The sequence below is a fragment of the Aquarana catesbeiana genome, linkage group LG13 (assembly GCF_042186555.1).
Source record: "Aquarana catesbeiana isolate 2022-GZ linkage group LG13, ASM4218655v1, whole genome shotgun sequence".
Taxonomy (NCBI): domain Eukaryota; kingdom Metazoa; phylum Chordata; class Amphibia; order Anura; family Ranidae; genus Aquarana; species Aquarana catesbeiana.
Genome location: NC_133336.1, coordinates 49,185,718 through 49,212,070, shown reverse-complemented (window position 1 = coordinate 49,212,070; position 26,353 = coordinate 49,185,718). Strand labels below are relative to the sequence as shown.

The 26,353-nt window shown below is 41.3% G+C and overlaps 2 protein-coding genes across 3 annotated transcripts in view; one reads left to right on the top strand and one right to left on the bottom strand.

Annotated features, from left to right (window-relative positions):
- The window catches only part of INF2 (inverted formin 2), a 159,661-nt gene extending 142,660 nt beyond the window's left edge, over nt 1-17,001 (top strand). The window contains exons 22-23 of one of the 2 annotated variants that reach the window (XM_073609960.1): nt 2,618-2,671; nt 16,884-17,001. In XM_073609960.1, the coding sequence (XP_073466061.1) occupies nt 2,618-2,670 (53 nt within the window). In that variant the 3' untranslated portion in view covers nt 2,671; nt 16,884-17,001. The remainder of the gene's footprint in view (nt 1-2,617; nt 2,672-16,883) is intronic. The other variant, XM_073609961.1, reaches the window with a different exon arrangement.
- The window catches only part of GPR137C (G protein-coupled receptor 137C), a 97,853-nt gene continuing 79,317 nt past the window's right edge, over nt 7,818-26,353 (bottom strand). Inside the window, exon 7 of the mRNA XM_073609967.1 lies at nt 7,818-7,949. Within this exon, the coding sequence (XP_073466068.1) occupies nt 7,925-7,949 (25 nt within the window). The 3' untranslated portion in view covers nt 7,818-7,924. The remainder of the gene's footprint in view (nt 7,950-26,353) is intronic.

Genomic DNA, 26,353 nt, shown 5'->3' with positions numbered 1-26,353 from the left:
TGGTGGATTACAAAGTATCTGCATCAACATAAATGTATACTTCCCATATACCCCCAGAAAAGAAATGGGGGGGGGGGGGGTGGGAAGATCAGGGATTTTACTGTGCCGTGAAATGAAAAAGAACAAATCTCCATAAAACTAAATTTTTTTTCCAACATTAAAAGCAATACGACATAAAAACTAGGGTTGCACCAATACCAGTATCGGTGCGGATACTAAGCATTTGCACGATTATCGGTACTCGTGTAAGTGCCCCAGTACTAGACACTGATACCTTCAGGCCAGGCTGGGTACTTTCAGCTGTCGGCGCTGACAGCTGAAATGTAAAGAAAAGAATGCAGTCAATTATCAGTTGTTAAGGAGTGGGGCCGCTGGGTCCCTAACAACTAACAACATTTCAGCTGTCAGCGGGATTCCCCTCCCCACTTCCTCCTCCCCATCCCGCCAGCTGTGGCTTCTTTCTATTGTCTCCTCCTTCCCTCCACCAGCTGTCACCTCTATCCCTATCTCCACCCCCACTGCTCATAAACCTCAACGGTCCCCAGCCCTCCTGTACCGACCCGCCTCTGCAAACTCAGTGAGGGGTCCAAGGGTGGAGCGGGTGAGGACTCCAAAATTCTGTGCACCAATAAGCTAATCCCCCACTGTGCAACTATTTAAAAAAAAAAACTTCTACGGGTCCCCTGTGTTCAGTGGGTGCCGGGGGACAGAATGTGGACTATTTAATCACTTTTGGGTTTAGACGGATGAATCCACAGTAACGCTCCACACAACTGTGGGTCGGCCTCTTTTATAACAATACACTGGGGCTGGTCTGGAGCGTTGCTGCGGATGAATCCACCTAAACCCAAAAGTGATTAAATTGTCCGCTTTCTGTCTCCTGACACCCGCTGAACACAGGGGACCCGGAGAAGTTTTTTTTGTTTTACAGCCGGTCATGTGATTGCAATCTCGGCTCTGAAATTAGGTATTTGCAGCGTTTATTTTTATGAATCATACACAGAGGGGGACACTACAATAAGAGGCAGTGCTGATGGTGTATACAGGTTAGAGTGGCTTAACAATCACTTTAATTCCTTCTAATGGAAAGCCTGGCTGCAGTCTGTCAGGATGTGATAAAATGTTGCCAGTGATCAGAAGCAGGACTGCAATGACCATCAGGCACAGAAAAAGAGACAGGTTTTCCCTTTAGAAATGCTGTCCTGGTCAGAGGTGCTCGTTTTTTCAAAAGGAGAATTTCCAACATGTTTGGAAATCTGCGTGTGTACAGGTCTAGCTCTTTGCCACAGAGCAGAAAATATGGTCAAGAAGTAAAAGCGTTAACTACGTTTATTAGGTCTAGTTGATTTTTATTTTTTTTAATTTTTTTTTGCCACAGTAAAAGTCACAGGAGTATCCAACGCATTTTATGGGCATCACATATGCAGACACATTTGACAGTAGATAATATGGGATGAAAATACTGTACATATGAGATACATTTTAAATTCATACTTCAAGAAAGCTACCAGGCCAATACTGCAAGTATAAGATTTATAGAAAACAATTCTAAAAAAGAAAGGAACATTTATAATAATTGTATGAATAATAAAAGTATAGTATAACTGTATTAAATATGACCATATGAACATAATATTTATATCTAGAAATTAAAATATGGTGGTTTCATCTTATACTTTCTTGGGTATATGGCTCTATGGTTGGGGTCTCCAAACTTTTAAACAAAGAGCCAGTTTACTGTCCTTCAGGCTTTAGGGGGCCAGACTATGGCCAGTGAGGGTAGAAAATGCCCTGGCGCCAGTGGAAGTAAACAATGCCCCATCGTTGGTTTTAATGGGAGGAATCATGACCCATTGTATCAGTGGGAGGAGTATTGCCTTCATCATTGGTGTCGGTTGAGGGAATGGTGCTCCATCATTGGTGTCCGTTGATGGAATGGTGCCCCATCATTGACGTCAATGGATGGAATGCTGTCCCAAGGGTCAGATATAGACAACCAAAGGTCCACATGCGGCCCACGACCCGCAGTTTGAAGACCACTGCTCTATGGGCACCATTCCTCAATTTAAAGACAAATGAACACCTCCCATCCATATAGCACAGAGGTAAATATTAGACTTTAAATGTGCCAGGCAAGGGTCACACACACATAGTATATACACAGTACAGTGCGAACATTTTAGACAGGTGTGAAAAAATCTTGTAAATTAAGAATGCTTTCAGAAATAGAAGTGTCCATGTTTCTTTAAGGAAAGGCTTCCTTTAAGCCGACTAGAGTGAGGCTTAAGATGAGTAGAGATTCCTTCCCGCAGCACACAGTAGTGAGGGCCTGACAGGGTATCAATACCTGTCCTATTTTGAAATCAGTGAATCAATTTAAAATTGTTAATGTGTTACAAAGTTCCATTATAAATCTAATATTATGCATTTAATGTTTTCTATATAATATATTTCCACCAGTGGCCTCTAAAAATCCTAGTCTATCATACATGTTTTTGTATTTGCCATATAAATTATAGAATGTAAGCACAGGCTATGATGCCAATGTGGTTCTCCTAAAAGGCATAAGTGATCATTGTATCAAAAGCAACATTGCATTTTCTCTCTCAATGAACAGAGCTGGGAGTTGATTCTGGCACTCATAAAACAAAGAGTTGTGTGGTACAATAAGGTATGTATTCCAAGGATTTATGTTGACTAACGTCACCTATGTCCAGATAAACCCTCGTTCCCTACCTGGAGTTTAAATCAAAATTATACAAACTAATTGTTTTCTTGTTTCCAGCAACTTCTACTTTGTGTCGCTTTTAATGTCAACTAAAATTATTGTTTTATAATCTTTCTCTTTCTTTTAATAATCTAATAATGAATAATCACATGGTGTAACTCTCATTGGCGTGGTCAAGTCGCTTCTCATGGGCAGTGGGTGTGGCATTGCTGGAGAAAAGGAGGTGTGGCCTAGCCTACACTTTATTATGTGCCCTTTTGGGCTACTTTTTTTGCACTTTACACATGTGACTGGGTGGAATATGCTGAGGGCTGCCATATTTAAAATAAGCTTACACAACTTACTCTTTTCTGGTTGCAAGGTTTAGCTGCTTCATTTGTATATTGTTTTGTTGTTTATATTGGCCATAAGTTAAATCATTTGATTAACTGTTTTGATAAAATCTAATTATAGGTGACATGGGTGGTGGTTGTTTTTTTACTAATATACCTACCTTTAAAAAATTTGAACTCCAGGGAGCTATAAAAAAAATACCGAAAACTGCAGTTAAACTGTATATTTAGCAAAATTAAAAAAAAAAAAAAAAAAAAAATTGTGCATTTTTTTTTTTTAATGCTACTAGTAGAGGATTTAGGCCTGGTACTGATTCAACAGTATAACCGCACAGAAGGAGATAGGTGATACTCAGAGACAGTTGGGTTGTTCTGCATGCAGAGGGGCTTATAGAAGGAGAAAACAAGATTAGTAGAGTGATGACTTTATCAGTGTGTTGCTTCTCTTACAGCAGAGGTGTATTGTTTTTACCCAGTATTCTTGACCAAAGCTTGCCATATATGGCTAGATATTCACACAAACATGAATTCTGAAAAATCGGGATATTCTTTCTTGTCATCATTAACCTCCTCCTTCGTGCCCACCCTGGTGTCCCGCTAAGCAGTTCTGACCACCCAGGGGGAGGAGGACAGAGAGGATCGGCAATCATGTGACCGCAGTTACCGATCTTTAGACCTGAGTCTTTCTGCTGGGAGCGCACAATAAAAACACTGTCAGCACATAAACATCAGCCGCCCAGTGATGTATATGTGTGGCATGTGGGCATGAAAGCTCACCCTCTTGCCACCGAACATATGTGTTGGGCTGTCGTTAGGGGTTAAGTTGTCTGAAAGCCCCTAAAATTTCATCCAGACCTGCTACTTGAATGGAATCTCAGACACATATTAAAGGGGTTGTAAATCCTCTTGTTTTTTCACCTTAATGCATCCTATCCATTAAGGTGAAAAAACACCTGGCAGTGACCGGCCCCCCAGCCCCCCCCCGTTTTACTTACCTGAGCCCTGGAACTTGACCCAGCGGGGACGTGCTGTCTCTCTGCCCGGAGTTCTCGGCTCTTGATTGGATAGATTGACAGCAGCGCAGCTATTGGCTCCCGCTGCTGTCAATCAAATCCAATGACGTGGGCGCCGGGGCCGAAACATACATTCAGCGGCTATGGATGCCGCATGCTGGACTCAGGAGCTGCGGGCAAGGAGTTTTTAGGTGAGGCCGCGGCTTCGGCCTAGTCTGCGAGGCCGGACGCCACGGGCTAGGCCAAAGCCGCGGCCTCGCCTAAAAGCTCATGCCCGCAGCGCCTCAGGACTGGCGCGGTTTCCAAAGAAAAAAAAAAAACTCGATTCGAATAGTGAATCGAGTTTTTTTTAAGAGAATCGAAGATTTTTTTTTTTTTTAAAGAAAATCTCCCAGCCCTATTATTGATATATATTTAAAAGAAGAAAAAATGAACCCTTACAATCACTTTAAAGAGGTTTTATTGGCAGGTTTATTAAACCTGTTCATGGTTAGAATTTTTGACCTTCTACTTCAAATTTTCCTATCACTACAGTCTCAAACAATTGTTTTGACCCTACTAACTATTGGAAAGTCGAATGGATGTTCCAAAAATGAACATTTATCAAATGAAATTCTATGTGTATGGCCAAATTAAAGTGATTTGTAAACCCATTTTTTTTTTTACAAATAACAAACATGTCATACCTGCTCTGTGCAATGGTTTTGCACAGAGCAGCACTGATCCTTCCTTCTCTTCTGAGGTTCCCCTCAGGTGCTCCTGGTTTCTCCACCCCCCTCCTGCTGAGTGGCCCCATAGCAAGCAGTTTGCTATGGGGGCTGGATCCCCGCCCTTCCGCCCGTTGCTCACTGGCTACAACTGACAGCAGCAAAAGCCAATGGCTTACACTGATGCCTCCATGTCCAGTGAGAGAGAGAGCATAGAGCACCACTGGTCTCAGGTGCAGCACTGGATGGAGATGGGGCTCAGGTAAGTATAGGGGGAGGAGCTGCAAATTAAAGGTTTTTTTTTTTTTTTACCTTCATGCAGAGAATGCATTATGTAAAGCAAAACCTTCTGTTACAGTGTAGGTTGGAGATCCGCTTGTGCCGTCTGTCTTGGGTATTGGAACCTAAAACTGCCTGTAATACAGCATGGTACACTTGGAAGACCTCAAACAACCAATAGGTGTCTTAAAGTAAATCAGCAGAGAAAAAGATTGATTTTGCTATCCTGAATGCTACAATATATTGTAACTACATTGGTTGGTGAAACTCCCACACCGTTTAGGACCCATACTGTGTTTTACTTATGTTGCCTAGTTTATCAGTTTTCTTAGCTAACAATTTCCATCCTGAGATACGAATATGTTCTGTATTACTCAAAATGCTCTCGCCGTTGCTTCAATAGAATACAGAATACATGGGGGGGGGGGGGGGGGGGGCGTACTGAATTGTAATTACAGGCCATCATATATCACTGTATATTCGCTACCGGGGGTTTTTTACTAAAACTGGAAAGTGCAAATTCTGGTGCTACTCTGCATAGAAACCAATCAGCTTCCAGCTTTTATTGCCAAAGCTTATTTGAACAAGCTGAAGTTAGAAGCTGATTGGCTACCATGCACAGCTGCACCAGATTCTGAGTGCTCCAGTTTTTGTAAATCTCCCCCAGTATGTCTAATGTGGTACCTAATATCGTAAAATGTGTTGAAAAGATTACAAAGCCTTTGGCAAGTAAAGTAGTTCCAAAATACATATTTCACAGTTATTGAGTTGCTTATCTGGAGTTCAGCTTTAAAGGAACACTGTCACCTAGGCCATTTAGGTCTAAATGACATGTGCAATTCGTTTTGTTCCAAATTTAAATTTTTAACGAATTTTGACGAAAACCTGTTTAACGAATATTTCAGAATATTCGTAAATTGGAAAATTGTGGAATTTAGAAATTCGAAAAAAACGAAAATTCAAAAATCTGAAATAACAATAACTTAACTATTACTAACTATTAAATTATTGGTATTGGAATTTTCTTTCAAATTTGGCTGTTGGTGAATGTAACGAATATGAATTTATCTGAAGTTACGTATTATCCAAAATAACGAATGCCGCATCTAAATGAATGGAACGTAAAAAATTGATAATAAATAACAATAAATATAAAAACTTTTTATTATTATTTATTATTAATTTGTTCTGTTCCATTTGTTTAGATGCGGCATTCATTATTTTGGATAAATTCGTATATGTTACGTTCACTAACAGCCAAATTTGAAAGGAAATTCCAATACCTTTAATAGCTAGTTATTATCAGTTAGTTATCATTTAGAATTTTCGGATTTTCAAATTTACAAATTGCGATCATAACGAATGACCCCAAAAACAAAACAAACAAAAGAGAATGAAATGAAAACGAACAAATTTTTCCGGCAATGCACATGTCTATTGTAAAAGACATCCCTCCCAAACCCCTATTATACTCACCTTGTCATTGCTGCCTTCATTGCAGTAAGTGGCCATAACCTGCGCTTCTCAAAATGTGGGAGGATGTGACCTCCTCCCCTGTGATTTTGCTCAGGTCTAGCAGGCAATCGCTAGGCAATAAGCCAGTGATGGCGAACCTTGTCACCCCAGATGTTTTGGAATGAAATTTCCCATGACGCTCAACTACACTGCAGAGTGCATAAGCATCATGGGAAATGTAGTTCCAAAACATCTGGGGTGCCAAGATTCGCCATCACTGTCATAAGCACTCCCCTTAGTGGACATTACTAGGGACTTTAGTGTCGGGGAGGGCAAATGATTTGTCACTAGCACACCAAGGAACTCCATAACAGGGTCCAGCATTTTATTGAACAATCACATCAGAGCAATGAACAGTGACATTTCAGAGCCACGCAGAACCCCTTAATCGGGCATGTGACCTGCCTGATGAAGGGGTCCTGCATGGCTCCAGCATGTCGCTGTTGTTTGCTCAGATGTGATCGTTCAATAAACCTTCTTGCTCTGCTGGTGACAAATCCTTTGCTCTGAGTCATTCATTTCGGGCCAGTGATTGCTTCAGCACCCACTTAAGCCTCGTACACACGATCGGATTTTCCAATGGGAATTGTGTGTTGACAGACTGTTGGCCTAAAATCTGACCGTTTGTACGCTCCATCGGACAATTGTTGTTGGATTTTGCGCAGACAAATGTTGGATGGCAGGCTTATAAATTTTCCGCGGACAACGGTCTGTTGTCAGATTTTCCGATCATGTGTACACAAGTCCGTTAGTCAAAAGTCCAAAGTACAAACACACGTGCTCGGAATCAATGCTCACCAAACACAACATTAGCAGAAGGTGCCCAAAGGGTGGTGCTAAAGAGCTGAAAAAGCACGTAGTACGTCACTATGTTTGTGTTTGCTGGCCAACAATTGTGTGCCGTTTGTATGCAAGACAAGTTCCTGGCCAACACCCTTCGGACAAAAAGTCTGACGTTTTGTCTGTGGAAAATCCGATCGTGTGTACGAGGCTTTACTTTACAGCCACTTCCAGGAATGTGTGCGTTGGGAATCTTGTTCTGGATGAGTCGGGGGGAGAGAGCTCATTACAATGACACAGGGACTTTGTCCCGCTAGACCAAGACAACCGTGTAAATTTTTTATTAAGGTGAACTCCAGGGACATTTCAAAGCTACCCTTGCAGCAGGACTTTTCCCACACTGTAAGGCCTAAATGCTTGTTCTCGTCTAGTTTACTGTTAAAAAGCAGTTTTAATTACCTTTTATCGCTTTCACCCCTGGCAGCCAGCATTCTCCTCTTCCCTTCAGCACCTAGGGTTGTAGACGGGCTCTTTGGTCTCACTTACAATGCCAGACTGCTGATCCTGAACTCATACGTAATCATGTGAGAAATGCCTATGACCAACAGAGAAAAGTAGCTTTATTTACAAGGGCGCTTATACCCATAGTCTGGGAATGGATCATGTTTTTAGGTGGCTAGAGGCGGCACAAGCTGCATGCATGCAGCCCATTCCTGTCTATTGGAACATAGCAGCTGCACGGACACAGCCACCCATCCCAACTTGACAGCCATGTGGGCCCAGGTGAGCACAGGCAGTGTCAAATTGGGACCAACAGCTGTGACTGTGTATCCACTGCATTCCCATAGACATGATGGATGCCTGCATGCAGCACCTGATGACTACAGCCACTTAACGGCATGGCCCGTTCAGGGACTACAGGTGAACGCACATATCAGAATGAAAACTTCTAAAACCAAAAAGACTCCTGCACTTGGATGTGGTGGATGTAAATCATATTCCAGTTTACACAAATATGGCCAGCATCTTCCTAGGTTATTCAATGCATTCTAGTACCCATGTGAATGAAGCCTTAGAAGGACAGGTTGCACAGAAACGAGGAATCCATAAGTGCGGAATAAGATGAGCTCAAAGTGCTTTTTAATGCTGTCCCAGACAAAAATGAGCATTTCACCCTTGTGTGATGGGAAAGTCAGGCGGGTGGGGGGACTGGGGTTGAGTACTACTACAAAGGTAGCTGTGAACCTTCCTGGAATTCAGTTTTAACTTTTGATCTCCCTGTTGTTCATTCAACCTCTCTGTGGTCTGAGAATCAGAAATGTGTGGTTATATTAGGCATAGAGCCTTCAGGAATCTGTTCAGTCACCCAGCAATTTAGGACATTACAAACATTAGGTATCAACTGTGACTTTTTAGGTGCATTGGCTAAAGCCTAATACACACTGTGAGTTGTTTTTTTTTTTTTTTTTTCATTCAACCCAGTGGGCTAACTATTCGATACCAACTCCCCCGCTGAACTATTGTGTTCTGACAGGGGGACAGCCCTCCTGCCAGAACATACCACTCAGCACTCTGAGCCATTGGCTAACAGCGCAGATCAGCAGACCTTTTTCGGTAATGCCCCTTCAACAGAAGCCAGACTGGCTGCCGTACACCCAGGCCGAATGTCGTCTGGTTTCTACTGAACCGGCCGATACCGCCCGACAATTTGGCCTGTGTGTACGGCCCTCAAGTGGTTATTAGTATTTGTCCAGCTCAGATCTAATGGTTAGCTCTGCATCTTTTTTAAAAATTGTCCCTCTCCCAAGTTGTATTAGTGAGGACAGCAATCCACATTCAGTACAGTGTTGAGTTGATGCAGCTTGGTATGGGGGAGACACACAAAAGGGGATGTATGTCTAACTCCTACTCCGACCATTGCCCCAAATCGGAGCAGCTATAGATATGTACTACTTTCTACAATAGCCTGCCCATAAATAGAGAAAACCCTCTGGGCTCACGCCAATGGCTAGTTCCACCTCTATATGTTTCTTCTATAATCAACAAATCCAAATTAAATTATATTTTTCCTTAGTCTTTCCCAAATGTTATGTATTTGTGTTTAAAGTTATTAGGTGACTTTTGTCTAATGTTGTATATGTTATGTTTGGTGTTGTGGTCTTTAACGGAACCGATCTCATTTTTTTTCTAGCTATGCGGTAAGTATCATAAAAGCATTGATAACTGATAGGCTGACCCCTGCTTTTGTGTATCAATGTCTATTGGAATACAGACTATAGACCAGTCATTCCTCCAATGCTGGTTATTTGCAAATGGACATAGAGGAGATACAAGCAGTTTGAGAGTACTACTAAGGCCCAGTGAATAGCACAGTCATGTTCCTATTACTATATGTGTAATAGATATATTTTCAAATGCTTGTTTTGTAGATTTAAAGCTTTAAAGGAAAAGTTTGGGGAAAACAAACATATATACTCCCATGCTGCAGCATCAGTTTGATGCTGCAGCTGTTCCCCACGGGCTCTAAGCCCAAGAATTGAGCACTCACTTGACCGCTGATCGCTCAATTCTTGGCCTTCCGGGAGCAGACCCTCCAGTGCTCACTAGAGAGCCAGGAAGGAGAGGGGTGGGGTGCTGCTAGCTTTCAGCAGGCTCAGGCTCTCTGATAGGCTGAGCCAGCTGCCGATCAGGCATCTGGGTGGATCCCAACAATCTGGTTGGGTTACTTCCAGAGTCCGAATGGCTCTGTTACATCAGCCAACAGTGGGCTTTAGCCTGCTGTCGTCTGATTCTGGGTCACAGGAGAGCACAAGTGAGTTCATTCTGGTGACCCAAAAGAGAAGTATAGCCAAAAAAGCTTTATTATTGTTTTATTTATCCGTATACCTATTAAATATTTCATATGAATATTTTGTGTTTACCACACAGTCAACAGAATCTTATAAATTTTAATAGAATTTGACTACTATGCTGTGCATAGCCGATGTCATTTGATCTTCTGATATTTAGCTCTTCTCAGAACATGCAGAGCTGAATAAGTCAGAGGAAAGATATACAGTGCCTTGAAAAAGTATTCATACCCCTTGAAATTCTCCACGTTTTGTCATGTTACAACCAAAAAAGTAGATACATTTTATTATGTATTGGGATTTTATGTGATAGACCAACACAAAGTGGCACATAATTGTGAAGTGGAAGGAAAATGATAAATGGTTTTCAAAATGTTTTACAAATAAATATGTGAAAAGTGCGGGGTGCATTTGTATTCAGCCCCCCTGAGTCAATACTTTGTAGAACCATCTTTTACTGCAATTACAGCTGCAAGTCTTTTTGGGGATGTCTCTACTAGCTTTGCACATCTAGAGAGTGACACTTTTTCCCATTCTTCATTGCAAAATTGCTCAAGCTCTGTCAGATTGGATGGAGAACGTCTGTGAACAGCAGTTTAAGTCTTGCCACAGATTCTCAATTGGATTTAGGTCTGGACTTTGACTGGGCCATTCTAACACATGAATATGCTTTGATCTAAACTATTCCATTGTAGCTCTGGCTGTATGTTTAGGGTCGTTGTCCTGCTGGAAGGTGAACCTCCGCCCCAGTCTCAAGTCTTTTGCAGACTCTAACAGATTTTTTTTCTAAAATTGCCCTGCATTTGGCTCCATCCATCTTCCCATCAACTCTGACCAGCTTCCCTGTCCCTGATGAAGAAAAGCATCCCCGCAATATGATGCTGCCACCACCATGTTTCACGGTGGGGATGGTGTGTTCAGGGTGATGTGCAGTGTTCGTTTTCCACCACACATAGCGTTTTTTGCTTTTAGGCCAAAAAGTTCAAATTTGGTCTCATCTGACCAGAGGACCTTCTTCCACATGTTTGCTGTGTCCCCCCACATGGCTTCCCGCAAACTGCAAAGGGACTTCTCATGGCTTTCTTTCAACAATGGCTTTCTTTTTGTCACTCTTCTATAAAGGCCAGATTTGTGGAGTGCACAACTAATAGTTGTCCTGTGGACAGATTCTCCTAGCTGAGCTGAGCTGTGGATCTCTGCAGATCCTCCAGAGTTACCATGGGCCTCTTGGCTGCTTCTCCGATGAATGCTCTCCTTGCCTGGCTTGTCAGTTTAGGTGGACACCATGTCTTGGTAGGTTTGCAGTTGTGTGACACACTTCCTGTTTTTTGATCGTACATCCCAGGACACAGAGCCGGTTATTATACTATCTACTTGGGTTATACGCCACCTATAGGTGAATGGACACTGGTAGATCAATCAAACAGGAAGTCCTCCCCTATATAACCCCTTCTACACACGAAGCACATCCAGTTTTTTTGCCAGTGTATGTAAGGTGGTGGTTACTGATGTGTTACATGTGCTCTTGGAGGTCTGGATAGTTCTATTAAGAATCATAGACTTCAATCGGATCCATTTGAAAAAGCTGTCAGTCAAAAGGGATGGTACCCGAGCCTTATTGGAAGGAGAGAAGATTCCTCAAGGTTTGCCTGTAATGCAGCCTTACGGTGCTGGACCCTGCATAATGGAACCCTGTGCAGTGTTTGTTCTGATACTAACAAAGTGTGAGTACTTACTATGGGAGAACTGTGAAAGACAAGTCATGATTATATCCTGCATATTTACTGCTTGGACGGTTAGCAGTTCACTTTAAGGTGTTGTTGACTGCTCAGTAGGCCAGTGCAGCATAATATACATGCTTGCAAACTTGTTGCTTAAATGCATGCTTAAATATACACGTTTGGAAAAACATGAGCATGGGTGCATTTTGTGCGCTTGGTCTGCGGAAGCTTATTTTTTTTCGCTGTTCTGAAACAGCATACAGGCTGCATTGGATGCATATGCGCTTGGCTAAATCCTGCAGGACTAGTATGGGGCCAACTGCAGTCAAGCAAGTGCATGCTTGAAAACTAGGTAAAATGCATGGTTGCTAAAGATCCATGTTTTTACATATTCGCATAAATATACATGGTTGCACAAAGATGCATAAATATACATGGTTATACATGGTTGCATGAAGATGCAGGTTTATACACGTTTTTTATAAATATACATGGTTATACATGATCGCATAAAGATGCATGGTCGCATAAAGATGCATGTTTATTTAAATATACATGGTTATATATGTTTGCGTGAAGATATATGGTTGCATAAATATACATGTTTGCATAGATACGTGTTGCGTAATGTTGCATAAACACGTTTCATAAACGCATGCTTGCTTATTGCGTAAATACATGTTTCCAAGGGCACGTATTACATGAATGCATGTTTACAGGGACGCACGCTTTCATATTTTGCCTAAATGCATAGTTGCATGGGCACATGCTTCCATAAATGCATGCTTCCATGGATGCATATTAAACACATGCTGGCATGTTTTTCATTTGTACTGCATACGTATATTTTTTTTACATTAAACTGCATACATATGTGCCTATTTACATTAACCACTTCAGCCCCAGAAGGATTTGCCCCCTTCCTGACAAGGCCATTTTTTGCGATACGGCATTGCATCGCTGTAACTGACAATTGCGCAGTCGTGCGACGTACTGAAACATAATGTCCTTTTTTTCCCCCAAAATAGAGCTTTCTTTTGGTGGTATTTAATCACCTCTGCGGTTTTTATTTTTTACGCTATAAACAAAAAAAAGCGATCATTTTGAAAAAAAACACAATATTTTGTAGTTTTTGCTATAATAAATATCCCAATTTTAAAAAAAACACACATTTTTTTCCTCAGTTTAGGCCGATATGTATTTTTCTACATATTTTTGGTTAAAAAAATTGCAATAAGCATATGATTGGTTTGCGCAAAAGTTTTAGCGTCTACAAAATAGGGGATAGATTTATGTCATTTTTATTTATTTATTTTATTAGTAATGGCAGCAATCTGTGATTTTTAATCAGGACTGCGACATTGCGGCGGACAGATCGGATACTTTTGAAACTATTTTGGGACCATTGACATTTATATCAGAGCTAAAAATAGCCATTGATTACTGTATAAATGTCACTGGCAGGGAAGGGGTTAACACTAGGGGGCGCTCAAGGGGTTAACTGTGTTCCCTAGGTGTGTTCTAACTGTAGGGGGGCTGGGACTGACTGGGGGAGGAGAGAGATTGGTGTCCATACTTAGTATGAACACATGATCTGTCTCTCCCCTCCCCTGAGAGAACTGGGATTTGTGTGTTTACACACACAGATCCCGGTTCTCGCTCTGTCATGAGTGATCGCATCGGCTCCGGGGACGTGCGGCGGGTGCATGCCTGCTATGACATCATAAAGAAGCGATGTACAGCTACAGAAATTTGCACAGCCGTGCCAACCTGCCGCAGTATATCTACGGCGGCTGGTCGGCTACCAGTTAAGCTGTATACATATGTACTTGTTTTCCTGGGACTACATACATATGTGCTTATTTGCCTAGGACTACATAAATCTGTGCTTATGTGCCTGGGACTATATGCATATGTTCTTATTTGCCTGGGACTACATGCGTGTGTGTGTGTGTGTGTGTGTGTGTGTGTGTGTGCTTATTGGCCTTGAACCACATACATAAATGCATGAATGGCAAGAATACTTGTATAACTGCATGTTTGCATACCTAGGTACCTGCATACCTAAAGGGTTGCATAGAGGTAAACAAACATTGTTTTTGGCCTGCATCCTTGGAGGACTGTATATTAGGTGGCTAATCTAGTTGCTGCGTTATTTACCTGTTATACGAGTTAAATGTTCCCAGAAAAGAGAGGCAGCCGGGGGAGGTAGGGGCACCGCTCTCAGGTTCAGGGATCAGGCGGTGTCCACATCTCCCGATGGACAGTGGTGTCGGGTGCATCTGAGCCACTGCGGTGTTTGGCATTGCAGCATTTCCTGTTGCATTAATTTTCCGTCAGACTGCGGCCGCATCACCTTGATCATGCCTGATCTCTGTTGATTGAAGCCTAATCAGGCTCAAGCCGGGTTAGTATATAGATGGGAGACTGCCTGGGAATACCAGATGCTGTAAGCTTTCCCCAACTGGGTGAGGGAGGCATCTGAGGCTGCTGTGTTTTGACAGTTTTGGGATTCTGCCACATCTTTTGTGAAGAATCTGTGAGGTGGTAGTGTTGGCCTTGAGTCCTGTATCTCGACATTGTTGAGCCCCTGGAAGCCAGTTTTGGGGAACTTCAATTACAGGACTTGAAAATATTTTTTTGCCTGGGGTGAAGCCAGGAAGTTGCACCCGCAGAAATATGTGAGTGGGAGATTTTCTTTTTCTTTCTCCAATCGGTAGAGGAAAGGAGTTTGGCCTTAAGTACCGGGGTCAGAGTTCGTCCCTATCCATTTTTTTCCAGGGCCGTTGTTTCTCACTCCTTGTTTCATACGTCATACAGCATGTAACTTGGACAGTCCCGCCTGTCAGGTCATCCTTGTGTCCTTGGGACTTGAATTTGATCTTGACTGTCCTTGCAGAGGCCACTTTTTTAAACAATCGGGGAATCCTGTTGATCCTTTTATCTCAGAAGGTGGCTTCTTTGGTTGCCATCACTTCACTAAGTGGAGTGTCAGAGTTGGCGGCTCTTTCATGCAAGGAGTCATTCTTGGTCTCGCATCATAAAGTGATGTTGCTTCCTTATCTATTTTTATTGCCTAAAGTAGTTTCTAGTTTTCACTTGAATCGGGACAATGTCTTGCCTCTTTTTTTTTTTTTTTCTCCTAATCCACAGTCGGCAGGAGAAAGATTGCTACCTACTCTAGAGGTAGTTCAGACACTCAGGGTCTACTTGAGTTGTCGGCACAGGTCAGGAATCCTGGTTTGTGCTGCCAGAAGAACCCAGGAAGGGCAGGCAGCTTCCAGTTCAAATATTTAGCAGTAGATCTTCCAGTTTATCAATGATGCCTATGATTTAAATGGCAAAAACCCATTTTTTTTTTTCTGGGGAGAGATTCTCTACCAGGTGTGGGGGAATATCTTAGGCCATCCGTCATCGGGTGTCAGTGGCCCAGGTGTGCAAGACCACTAGTTGGGCTTTAGTTTATACATCTATGGGTTTAACAGGTGGATGTCAATAATATAGAAGATACTGCCTTTGGCCTCAGCATATTACAAATAGCAGAGTAGGTCCTTCTCTGCTGGCAGTTTCTATGATGGTGTCTCCCTCCCCTCAAGGATATTGCTTTGGGAAGTCCAAATTAGTTATTAATATAACTGGCTCTGTGTCCTGTGATGTACGATAAAGAAAATAGGATTTTTTTCTACAGCTTACCTGTAAAATCCCTTTCTTGGAGTACATCACAGGACTTCCTGTTTGATTGATCTACCAGTGTCCATTCACCTATAGGTGGTGTATAACCCAAGTAGTATTAATATAATAACCGGTTCTGTGTCCTGGGAAGCGCTCCAAGAAAAGGATTTTACAGTTAAGCTGTAGAAAAAAATCCTATTTTTCAGATGATGGATTGAACAGTGCTCTGTGAGATGTTCAAAGCTTGGGATATTTTTTTATAACCTAACCCTGCTTTAAACTTCTCCACAACTTTATCCCTAACCTGTCTGGTGTGTTCCTTGGTCTTCATGATGCTGTTTGTTAACTAAGGTTCACTAAGGTTCTCTAACAAACCTCTGAGGGCTTCACAGAAGAGCTGTATTTATACTGAGATTAAATTATACATTTAAATTAAATATTTACTAATTAGCTGACTTCTGAAGACAATTGGTTCCACTAGATTTTAGTTGGAGGTATCAGCGTTAAGGGGGCTGAATACAAATGCACGCCACACTTTTCAGATTTTTTATTTGTAAAATATTTTGAGAACAATTATCATTTTCATTTCACTTCACAATTATGTGCCACTTTGTATTGGGCTATCACATAAAACCCCAATAAAATACATTTACATTTTTGGTTGTAGTATGACAAAATGTGGAAAATTTCAAGGGGTATGAGTACTTTTTCAAGGCACTGTACCTCCTCTTTCTTGCCATGTCATAATATGAAGCTGTATGAAGTTATAGTTAGATCCACCAAGTATTTGAAAGGCTAGTGATGGGCTTTCTTTTAGAAAGCCCAGTATGCAGCGCAACCAGCCAAGGAAGTACCCTGTATGAATGCTTATTTTGTAAAAATAGATTGCATTTACGAAACAATGCTCTCTAAACTTTTAAACATTTAAATACTATTGCGTAAATGCCAATTATAGTTTCCTTTACGGAGCAGAGGCAGAAATATTAAAGATAAGGTAAATTTATAGGACTGTTCCCCAGTTTTTAGGTTTTGTTTTAATTCTTTTATCTATGCTGGGATTCTTATAGGCAATAATTGCCTTTTTTTTTATTTGTACTCCAGGTTTTATCCCTCGTGGGAGATTCATCTTCATAGATGCCCTATGCAGTATAGATTTATATACAAGCGTATGCTTTGCCCAATGGAGCAGATCCATAACCATAAATGATTTATCCTTATGGTTAATAACGATGTTAACGGACTGGTTGTGATGTTTGTCTAACCTATTTCATTTTTACTTTACTGCAGGTCTCAGAACAAAGAAAATGCAGAAGCAGTGAATCCTGGGGCAAAGCTTGCAACTCCTCTTCTACTATATCTATTATGACAGATGGAAAATTACTAATTAAATGCTATTTAACAATAATTTTCTATTTCTCTTCTATTGAAAAGAGGCAATGTATATCAACACCTTCTTTAAGTTATTCTACCTGCCAACTAAAAGATTATTTGAAAGGCTGTCATCACACTACTATAAACTGCCCCTACTTTGTTACTGCTCAGTATCCTGAAGCCGGTGTAAGTTGTTCCCCGAGACTATATCAATTTCTTCTTGACAGCAAGTTTTCTTGGCTGCCTTGGTGTTCCGTCTACAAGGAAACTGTATGGAGGGGGAAGTTCAGGTGATTGGGCAATTGAATAGTCTTTTAACCACTTAAGCCCCGGAACATTTTGCTAGCCAAAGACCAGAGCACTTTTTGCGATTCGGCACTGCGTCGCTTTAACTGACAATTGCGCGGTCGTGCGACATGGCTCCCAAACAAAATTGACGTCCTTTTTTTCCCACAAATAGAGCTTTCTTTTGGTGGTATTTGATCACTTCTGCGGGTTTTTATTTTTTGCGCTATAAACAAAAAAATAGCGACAATATCCCCAAAAAATATATATATAAAAAAAAAATGTTTTTCCTCCGTATAGGCCGATACGTATTTATCTACATATTTTTGGTAAAAAAATCGCAATAAGCGTTTATTGATTGGTTTGCACAAAAGTTATAGCGTCTACAAAATAGGGGATAGTTTTAAGGCATTTTTATTAATTTTTTTTTTTTTTTACTAGTCAGCAATCAGCAATTTTTATCGTGACTGTGACATTATGGCGGACACATCGGACAATTTTGACACATTTTTGGGACCATTGGCATTAGTACACCGATCAATGCTAAAAAAAATTGCATTGATTACTGTAAAAATGTCACTGGCAGTGAAGGGGTTAACCACTAGATGGCGCTGTTGGGGTTAAGTGTGTCCTAGGGAGTGATTCCAACTGTGGGGGGGGGAGGGGCTGTGTGTGACACATCACTGATCACAGCTCCCGATTACAGGGAGCTGTGATCAGTGACAGTGTCACTAGGCAAAGCGGGGGGATGCTTGTTTACATTAGCATCTCCCCTTCCTTCCTCACTGTAAAACAATCGCGGGTATCCCTGCGGAGATCGGGTCCGGGGGACCCATGATCATGGTCACGGAGCTCCTGGCGGGCGCCCGCAAGCCCCTCTTAAAGGGCAACGTACAGGTACGTTAATCTGCCTGTACGTGCCCTTCTGCTGCAATATATCTGCGTGAGGCGATCGGGAAGTGGTTAAAGCTTTACTTGAACCTGTTTCAAGTAACAGCCTAATGGAAAATTTAGAACAATTAAAGAGGAAGCATTAGAATGTAACCCAGATTTGTTTTCTTATGACACCAGCACTGCAATACCACTGCCAGCTTTATAACAAAATAGAATTTAGAGTTGGGTGCAGAGAGGTCTGCCTACCCAAAATGAGCACAGTTCTAAACCTATATCCAGAATCATACTCGTTTATTCAATGGGAATAAAAGCATCTACCAATCAAAATTCCCCTCTTAGTAATCAGACTTCAACAATTACCTGAACTTTCAGTTTAAATCGGCTAAATATACATTCCAAGTGCATCAAAACCAAAGGAGAGGGTGGGGACGATTAACAAAGATTTGGCGTATGTCAAAAAGTGTGCCAATTTCTATATGCCTGCTTGCTTGTTTATAAAAGTGGCATATGACAATTTGATCATTTCTCATACTGGTGCGCTTACTCCGCATGTGCCAAAATTTTGCTGTAAAACTGAAGATATGGATAGATCTATCCAATCCATACTCTACTTTTTGGTAGAATATTGGGTGTAGGCTGCTGCCACATATTTATATATATCATAGCGCAGACTTTATTTTCATCGGCTGCCAATTATTTATTTACTCACTTCATAGCGCAAAACTTGTTTCTTCTTCAAAACTGAAGATATGTTCATTACAGTACTTGCCCCACTCTGCTGATGGTGTATATTTTAGAACGGTTTTTAAATTATTTTGGTGCACACCAACAGATGTTTACAGAGTGTTGTATAGCACGTTTAACAAGATTTAGTGCAGCTGGTGCAATACCGCAGAGAACTTGTCTTATACCATTGGTAGTTTAGTGCAAAGAAAATGTGCCAATTATTTGCACCAAAACTGACATATTTCCCTTTGATAATTCCCCCAAGGTGTTAAAGTAGAACGAAGGGAGGGTTATAACCCCTATTGATGTATTTTTTTGCCATATGTGCCCCATTGGGGAGATTTCCCTTTATTTCCTGTCCCATAGCCAAAACAGGAAGTGAGAGGAAACACCTGCAAATTAATGGAATCCCTTGGGGACATCCAGGTCTCCAGACCTAGCGTCCCCATTGGAAGATTTCCCCTCTATTACTTTTCTGGGAGCAACCCAAAATGTGGTAAATGTAAGTAAGGTCCTTTGCGCTATCAAAGTGAATGTATAATATAGTACTCTGATAAATTGCAGCTAGATCTAAAGTGCATGAGTGCATTAAATTGGTATAAAATAAATAAGTGATCAGCGCAACTTAATATTATAAATATAGATGATTTAGCACTGTGCAATAATCTGTGCAAAAAAAAGCTAAAGATGCTGTGCAAAATTGCTAGGTGCAAATATGAGCTTGTACTCAAATAAAACAATGCCAATGAACGCTAAATCATCTACATATATTTATAGTATGAGCGTTCATTGGCAAACAGGACAAATAGAGAGGGTGAATCTCCCTAACGGGGGCACAGAGAGCAATGAAAAACTGACAGGTGTTCTAATCCCTTTCAACTCTATCCAAAACTAAAGAAAGTTTTGCCTTTTTTTGCACTTTAAAGACTTGGCATTTGTTTTCTTTAGGAAGCAACCACAGCCTGAGTAGAAAAGCCTGCCCCCCCTGCCAGCATGCTTCAGAGAAGGACCCTTGCTCTCTGGGTGAACGCAATGATCCCTCTAAGAAGGACTGACATGCTCCGGGATTAGACAGAACTAAAGCACTCTAATCAGCAGTGAGTGGAGCTGGATCTCTGCAGAGAGATCCCTTGTTTCATACAGAGATCAAGGGTCCTTTGCTACAGTGTGCTGGCAGGAGATGGGCTTTTCTACTCATACTGTGGCTGGTTTCCAGAAAAAAAAAAAAACAGACTTTGCATGTCTGGAATGTATTAAGCTGATTTAAACTAGATTTGGAGTACATTCACATTGGGACCTTTTTTATCCGAACCGTTCCAGAAATCGATTGTCCCCACTCCCCAGGTGATCTGCAGTCACACTGGACTATAAAGAAGTGTTCCTGTGAATATGTATGCTAAACCAGCCCACAGTGATCCCTGCTTCAGTAATTAACTCCTGCACATATACACAAGAGTTCATTCCGACACCGAGGTGTGCCAAGAATGCAGATCGACCCACGCATGTGCAGCTCCATGTATATTCTACATTAGGAACAAGCAGGTAAGTTTGTTTAATTGCAGAAGATACATAGCATGTCACATCTGCAAAAAAAAGAGCCTGCCTGCACACAATTTTTTTTTTTTCAGTTCCGCATTAATACAGTTGTATTTTCAGAATATAGCACTGTCTTTTCTAGGCTGCTGAAGCAGGCAGTATTAAAACCATGACATATTCAAGAAATACTAGTGATAATTTGATATCAATGTACAATGTTGGTATAAAATCTTGTTATAAGGTTGGAGGAGACCTTAAAGCAACTACAAGTTTGCGTTGCTAATGTTAGGAGTTGTATTTCCTCCACACCTGTAAAGCTGGTCATATACTATACAATCTGATTGTACAAGTGCCCTATAATAACCAAAACCAGGGCTTTTTTTCTCAGAGGATAGGTACACCCCGCTTTCCGAGTCGCCCCTTGTCTCTGCCCCCTACCCACCTTTGAGCATGTCCCTTGGTACCATCCCCTAGCCACCTCCCAGTACTGACGCTTTCAGAAAATACTAGACATGTGCACTGCTGAAAAATTGCTTTGTGTTCGCTTTAGTTTCATTCGTCTTTTTTTTTAAATTTTTTTTTTAATTTTTAGTTTTTCAGGGCATTCGTTATTCGTTATTTTCGTTTTGTAAACCCAAAAATCTAAAATAACTAACTAACTTAACTATTACTATTAAATTATAGGTATTGGAATTTCCTTTCAAATTTGGCTGTTAGTGAATGTAACGAATACAAATTTATTTAAAGTTACAAATTATCCGAAATAACGAAGGCCGCATCTGAACAAATGGAACGGAACAAATTAATAAATAACAATAATAATAATAAAACTTTTTTTATTCTTATTTATTATTAATTTGTTCCGTTGCATTTGTTTAGATTCGGCATTCGTTATTTCAGATAATTCGTAACCTCGGATAAATTCGTATTCATTACCTTCACTAACAGCCTAATTTGAAAGGAAATTCCAATACCTATAATTTAATAGTTAATAACTAACAACTTGACTATTACTATTTCAAAAGTTCGAATTTAAAAAACTAATTGGGAAAGAAACGAATTGCACATGTCTAGAAAATACAGAAGCAAGTATCTTTTTTTTTTTTTTTTTTGTGCTAAGTAATTTGTATGAATTTTGGAAATTATAACAAGAAAAACAGTAAAATAGATACCTACAGCAATAACAGACCCCGCCACTAACAATAGATCCACTACAGCAACAATAGATCCCCTTCAGAAAAAATAAATCTAGCCGCCAACATCAATAGACCATTCAGCAGCCAGCAACAATAGACCTCTCACTCAAAAGTAGACCCCCCAGCAACAATAGACACCTTCCATAACACTAACCCCCCCCCCCCCCCCACTAGCAACAAAAGACACTCCCAACTATAGACCCCTTCCAGCAACAATAGATCCTCCAGCATATCCCAGCACCCCTTGCCATTACATACATTTAATGTTAGAGGTGCCGGAGCTGCGTTCCCGCTGAACAAAAAGCCCTTACCATAACAATATCATAGAAAGACCCACCTAAACAATGTATCAATTAGTGTGAAATCAGGCAGGCCCTTGCACAACATTGTAGATGGTAGATCTAAAGGAGATTGTACAATCCAAGTGTATAGTAGTGTATGGTCACCTTAAGACACTGACTGCTTATAATGACCAATGTCTTTATTTTCTAATAGCCTATTACCTAAGGGACAAATACAGCTTTTCAATACTTTTTAAGAAAAAAAAAAAAGATTTTTGCACCTTATCTTAAAATCTATTATACAATATATTATAGTGTTAAGCAACAGTCAGCTGTGTGACTGGTAAGAGTATTACGATTTCTACGATCGCTGTAGTTCAGCACATATCAAGGCTATTTAAGGGGGCAAATATAGAGACACTCATCCTGGTGTTGCTCATTCTTTAGTCACAGCAGCATCGTTGTATTTACCATAACGCACACTTAGGCCTATGCCTAGGGCAGCAGTGTACTTGGGCATCATAGATACAGACATATAAAGCCTAGTTGAACCTTCCATGTTAATGCAGTGAATAAATTTGGCTTCAGCTCCTTTAAAATAGCTGGTCCCTTGAGCACCAGTCAGCAGAACAGGACTGCTGTGCTCTATATAAGAGAATCTGTCTCTCTGCAGCAGTCTGACGCACTCCTTGCCCATCCGAGGTACAGATCTCAAATTGGCAAAGCTCATGCTTACTGCTGATTGGAGAGCTGTAGTTCTGACTCACGGGGGGCATGATCACCTCCACAGAGGGAACGCTTGTTTCACGCAGAGCATTGCGGTCCTACATTGCAGACTACTCACCCGGGAACAGGCTATATTAGCTAGAGCTGCTATATAAACAAAATGAACATTAACTCTTCCATACCTATTGTTTGTATGCACCCTGAATGGATTTACAGCATTAAACAAGAATGTTCATTTGGGCTTTAGTCTTATTTTATTTTTATTTTTTTTTAATGCTGTTCTCAAGTATTTTACATTCAGTGAGCATTACAAACTAACTAGCCAAAATCTTTTCTTTTTAATTTGCATAAAGTGGACAAAGGTTGAACATCTCTGTTGAGAGTTTGATGACTGTATCCATTTTAGGAAAATACTGCGTTATAGCCACCAGGTGCCGATGATCATAGGAGGTAAACATAGTAGATGAAGTATTTGTGATGGCTGTGTGAATGAATGAAACATTTGCACAGCAATTTTTGTTTTATAAATAGTCCCCTATGTATTCTCTAATGTCCAGCTTTTCTCAACCAGGGATCCATCAAAAGCTAGGGTTCCTCCAGAGGTTGCTAGGGGTTGCTTGAGCAATTTCTGCCCCTCAGTTAAGTAACGACTGTCCCTAGTGATCCATTTTAGTGATATGTAAGAGGGGGAGCCCTAATTACCACAAATATAAGGGGGGCCTTTCTCCACTGACCACTAATAAAAGGGGGCAACTCACTGACAACCAATGTGAGGGAACACAACAGCTTTCTGACCATTAGCATTATTGTTTTTATTATGTCTTTCTTATTTGTATTATTTTTACTGAAAAATAATTATTAGCCAGAAATTTTTGAGACCTGAAAGTTATTTCAAAGGTTCTTCCTTGTTAAAAAGTTTACAAAAATGTTTGATAACCCAGTGACCAGGGATGAGTGTCTCTATAAGGCAGGGGTCTCCAAACTTTCTAAACAAAGGGCCAGTTTACTGTCCTTCAGGCATTTAGGGTGGCCGGACTGTGACCAATGGGAGTAGAAAATTTCATGGAATCGGTGGGAGTAAACCATGCCCCATCTTTGGTATTAGGGGAGGGATAGTGCCCCAATGTTGGTGTCAGTTGGAGGAATAGCACCCCATCATTTGTGTCAGTGGGAGGAACGGTACCCCAATGTTGGTGTCTGTTGGAGAAATTATGCCTCATCGTTGCTGTCAGTGGAAGGAATTATGCCCCATCATTGGTGTCAGTGGGAGGAATTTTGCCCCACTGTTGGTGTCAGTGGAGAGCATAATGTCTTTTATCAGAGGGAAGAAAGAGCTGGATAAAGATGAGCAAAGGGACACATGCAGCCCCCAGGCCGCAGTTTGGAGACCACTGCTATAAGGCCTTGTGCGCACAGGATGTTTTTACAGCTGCTGCTTTTGGCCTCAGGCTTTTTTTTTTTTGCAGCCAGTAAACTCCCCAGCATGTTATCCTATGTGTCCATGCACATATAGGCTGTTATCAGTGTTTTTTGACAGGGATGTTTTCTGGCTGAAAACTCATTTTCAGATGAGTGGGGGTGCCATTAAGAATTAATAGAACCCCTAAGAGTCTGCTAAAGAGCAGTGTGTGTGTTTTGCTTGCGGGTGCGGGAACATGTGCAATTTGCACGCAATTCCGCACCAGCATAAGTGTGAACCTAGCCTAACGATCGCTGGCTGTAACTATACTGAGATATAGTCATATGAACAAACCGAAGACTAATGAAGGTGAAATTATAATTGGTTGCTATTTGTTAGCATATTATAGAACAATAGCCATCGGCTTTGCCGAATGTAGAACATTCTGCACTATCAGAAAAATACACATAATTATTTTGCATAAAATTAATACTATATAATGCTTGTCCTGTATATAGAAGTATTTTGGAAAGAATATTTTGATTCTTCTGTAATCAGTTTTGCAAAGTGCATACTGCCTTCTTAATAAATTATTTTCTTTGCAAAAATGCTAGTGTCTTTTTTTTTTTTGCATGTTACACTCATTATTAGGGCATACATGATCCCAAAAACAAATTGCCATTGCACCCAGAATTGCAGGGCAGTACTGCTGGCCTTCTTTTTTTTTTTTTTTTTGTTTGTTTTAGCATTTTTCCCTGGTAGCACTAGGGCCATCGGTTAGAATCTGAACTATAGCACTGCCTGGAGTTTGAAGACCCGTTGGGTGAAATCACTCGAACATTGGGTGTTCACCGAATACCAAACAATATGGGGCGTTCACGGGAAATTTGAGCGCCCGTGGAAAGCTACACAATGAACGGCGAGATCGCAGTGCATTGACGGCTGCTGATTGGACAAAGCATGCACCTGACCTGCATGCTTTAGCCAATCACAGCGCGCTCTGCTGTGAGAGCCATGATTGGCCAAAGGCAGGGTGCCTTTAGCCAATCATGGCTCAGGGGGCTGAGCCCACGTCCCACACTATGTAAGGCTGCTTACATGGCAGCCGTACATAGTTTTATGAATGAGAGAAGCAAAATGACATTTGTAAAGGAAAAAATGAAATGTAACTGCTCGCGGCTGTAATGTATTGTCGGATCCCGGCAATATAGATAAAAATCATTGAAAAAAAACAGCATGGATTCCCCCCCAGTCCATTACCAGGCCCTTTGGGTCTGGTATGGATAGTAAGGGGAACCCTGTGCCAAAATGTAAAAAAAAATTTAAAAAATTGCGTGGGGGTCCCCCCAAAACTGGTTCACGTGTATTTACTGGGGTAGAATGGCTCCCCCACACTAAACCCTGTACGTTTTTTTAAAAACATTTTTGGGGATATTATAGCAAAAAATAAAAATCGCAAAGGTGATTAAATAGCAACAAAAGAAAGCTCTATTTGTGGGGAAAAAAGGATGCAAATTTTGTTTGGGTACAGCATTGCATGACCACGCAATTACCAGTTAAAGCGACGCAGTGGCAAATTGTAAAAAGTGCTCTGGTCAGGAAGGGGGTAAAATCTTCCGGGGCTGAAGTGGTTAAGGGGAACCCTGAGCCAAAATGAGGAAAAAAATGGCATAGGCCCCCCCCCCCCAATCCATATCAGACCCTTATCCGAGCACGCAGAAAAAGGGGGGGGATGAGGGAGCGACCCCCCCTCCTGAACCGTACCAGGCCACATGCCCTCAACATGGGGAGGATGCTTTGGGGTCCCCACAAGGGCCTCATCCCCACAATCCTTGCCCGGTGGTTGTAGGGGTCTGCGGGTGGGGGGGCTTATCAGAATCTGGAAGCCCCCTTCAACAAGGGGACCCCCAGATCCCGGCCCCCCTATGTGAATGGGTATTGGGTGCATTGTACCCCTACACATTTGCCAAAAAATGTGTCAAAATGGTAAAAATGACAAGATACAGTTTGGGAGTTCTTTATTATTAAAAAAAAAAAGTGTCCCACGATGTAACTCCATCTTTGATCACAGCGTCCAAGAAAAAAAAAAAAAAACAAAAACAGAAAAAACTCTGCCTCGATGGGAGGCTCCCACTGACTGCAGGTTTTTTTCCAATGACAGCTGTTATGACGTCAGAAGGGGGCGGGGTCTCCCATTTACATCACCGGTCAGCTATATAACAGCTATCATTGGAAAAAGCCTGCAGTCAGCGGGAGCCTCCCATCGAGGCAGAGTCTTTCCAGTTTCTTTTTTTTCTCAGGTAGGTTTTTCTCGGGTCGTCAGACGCTGTCATCGAAGATGGA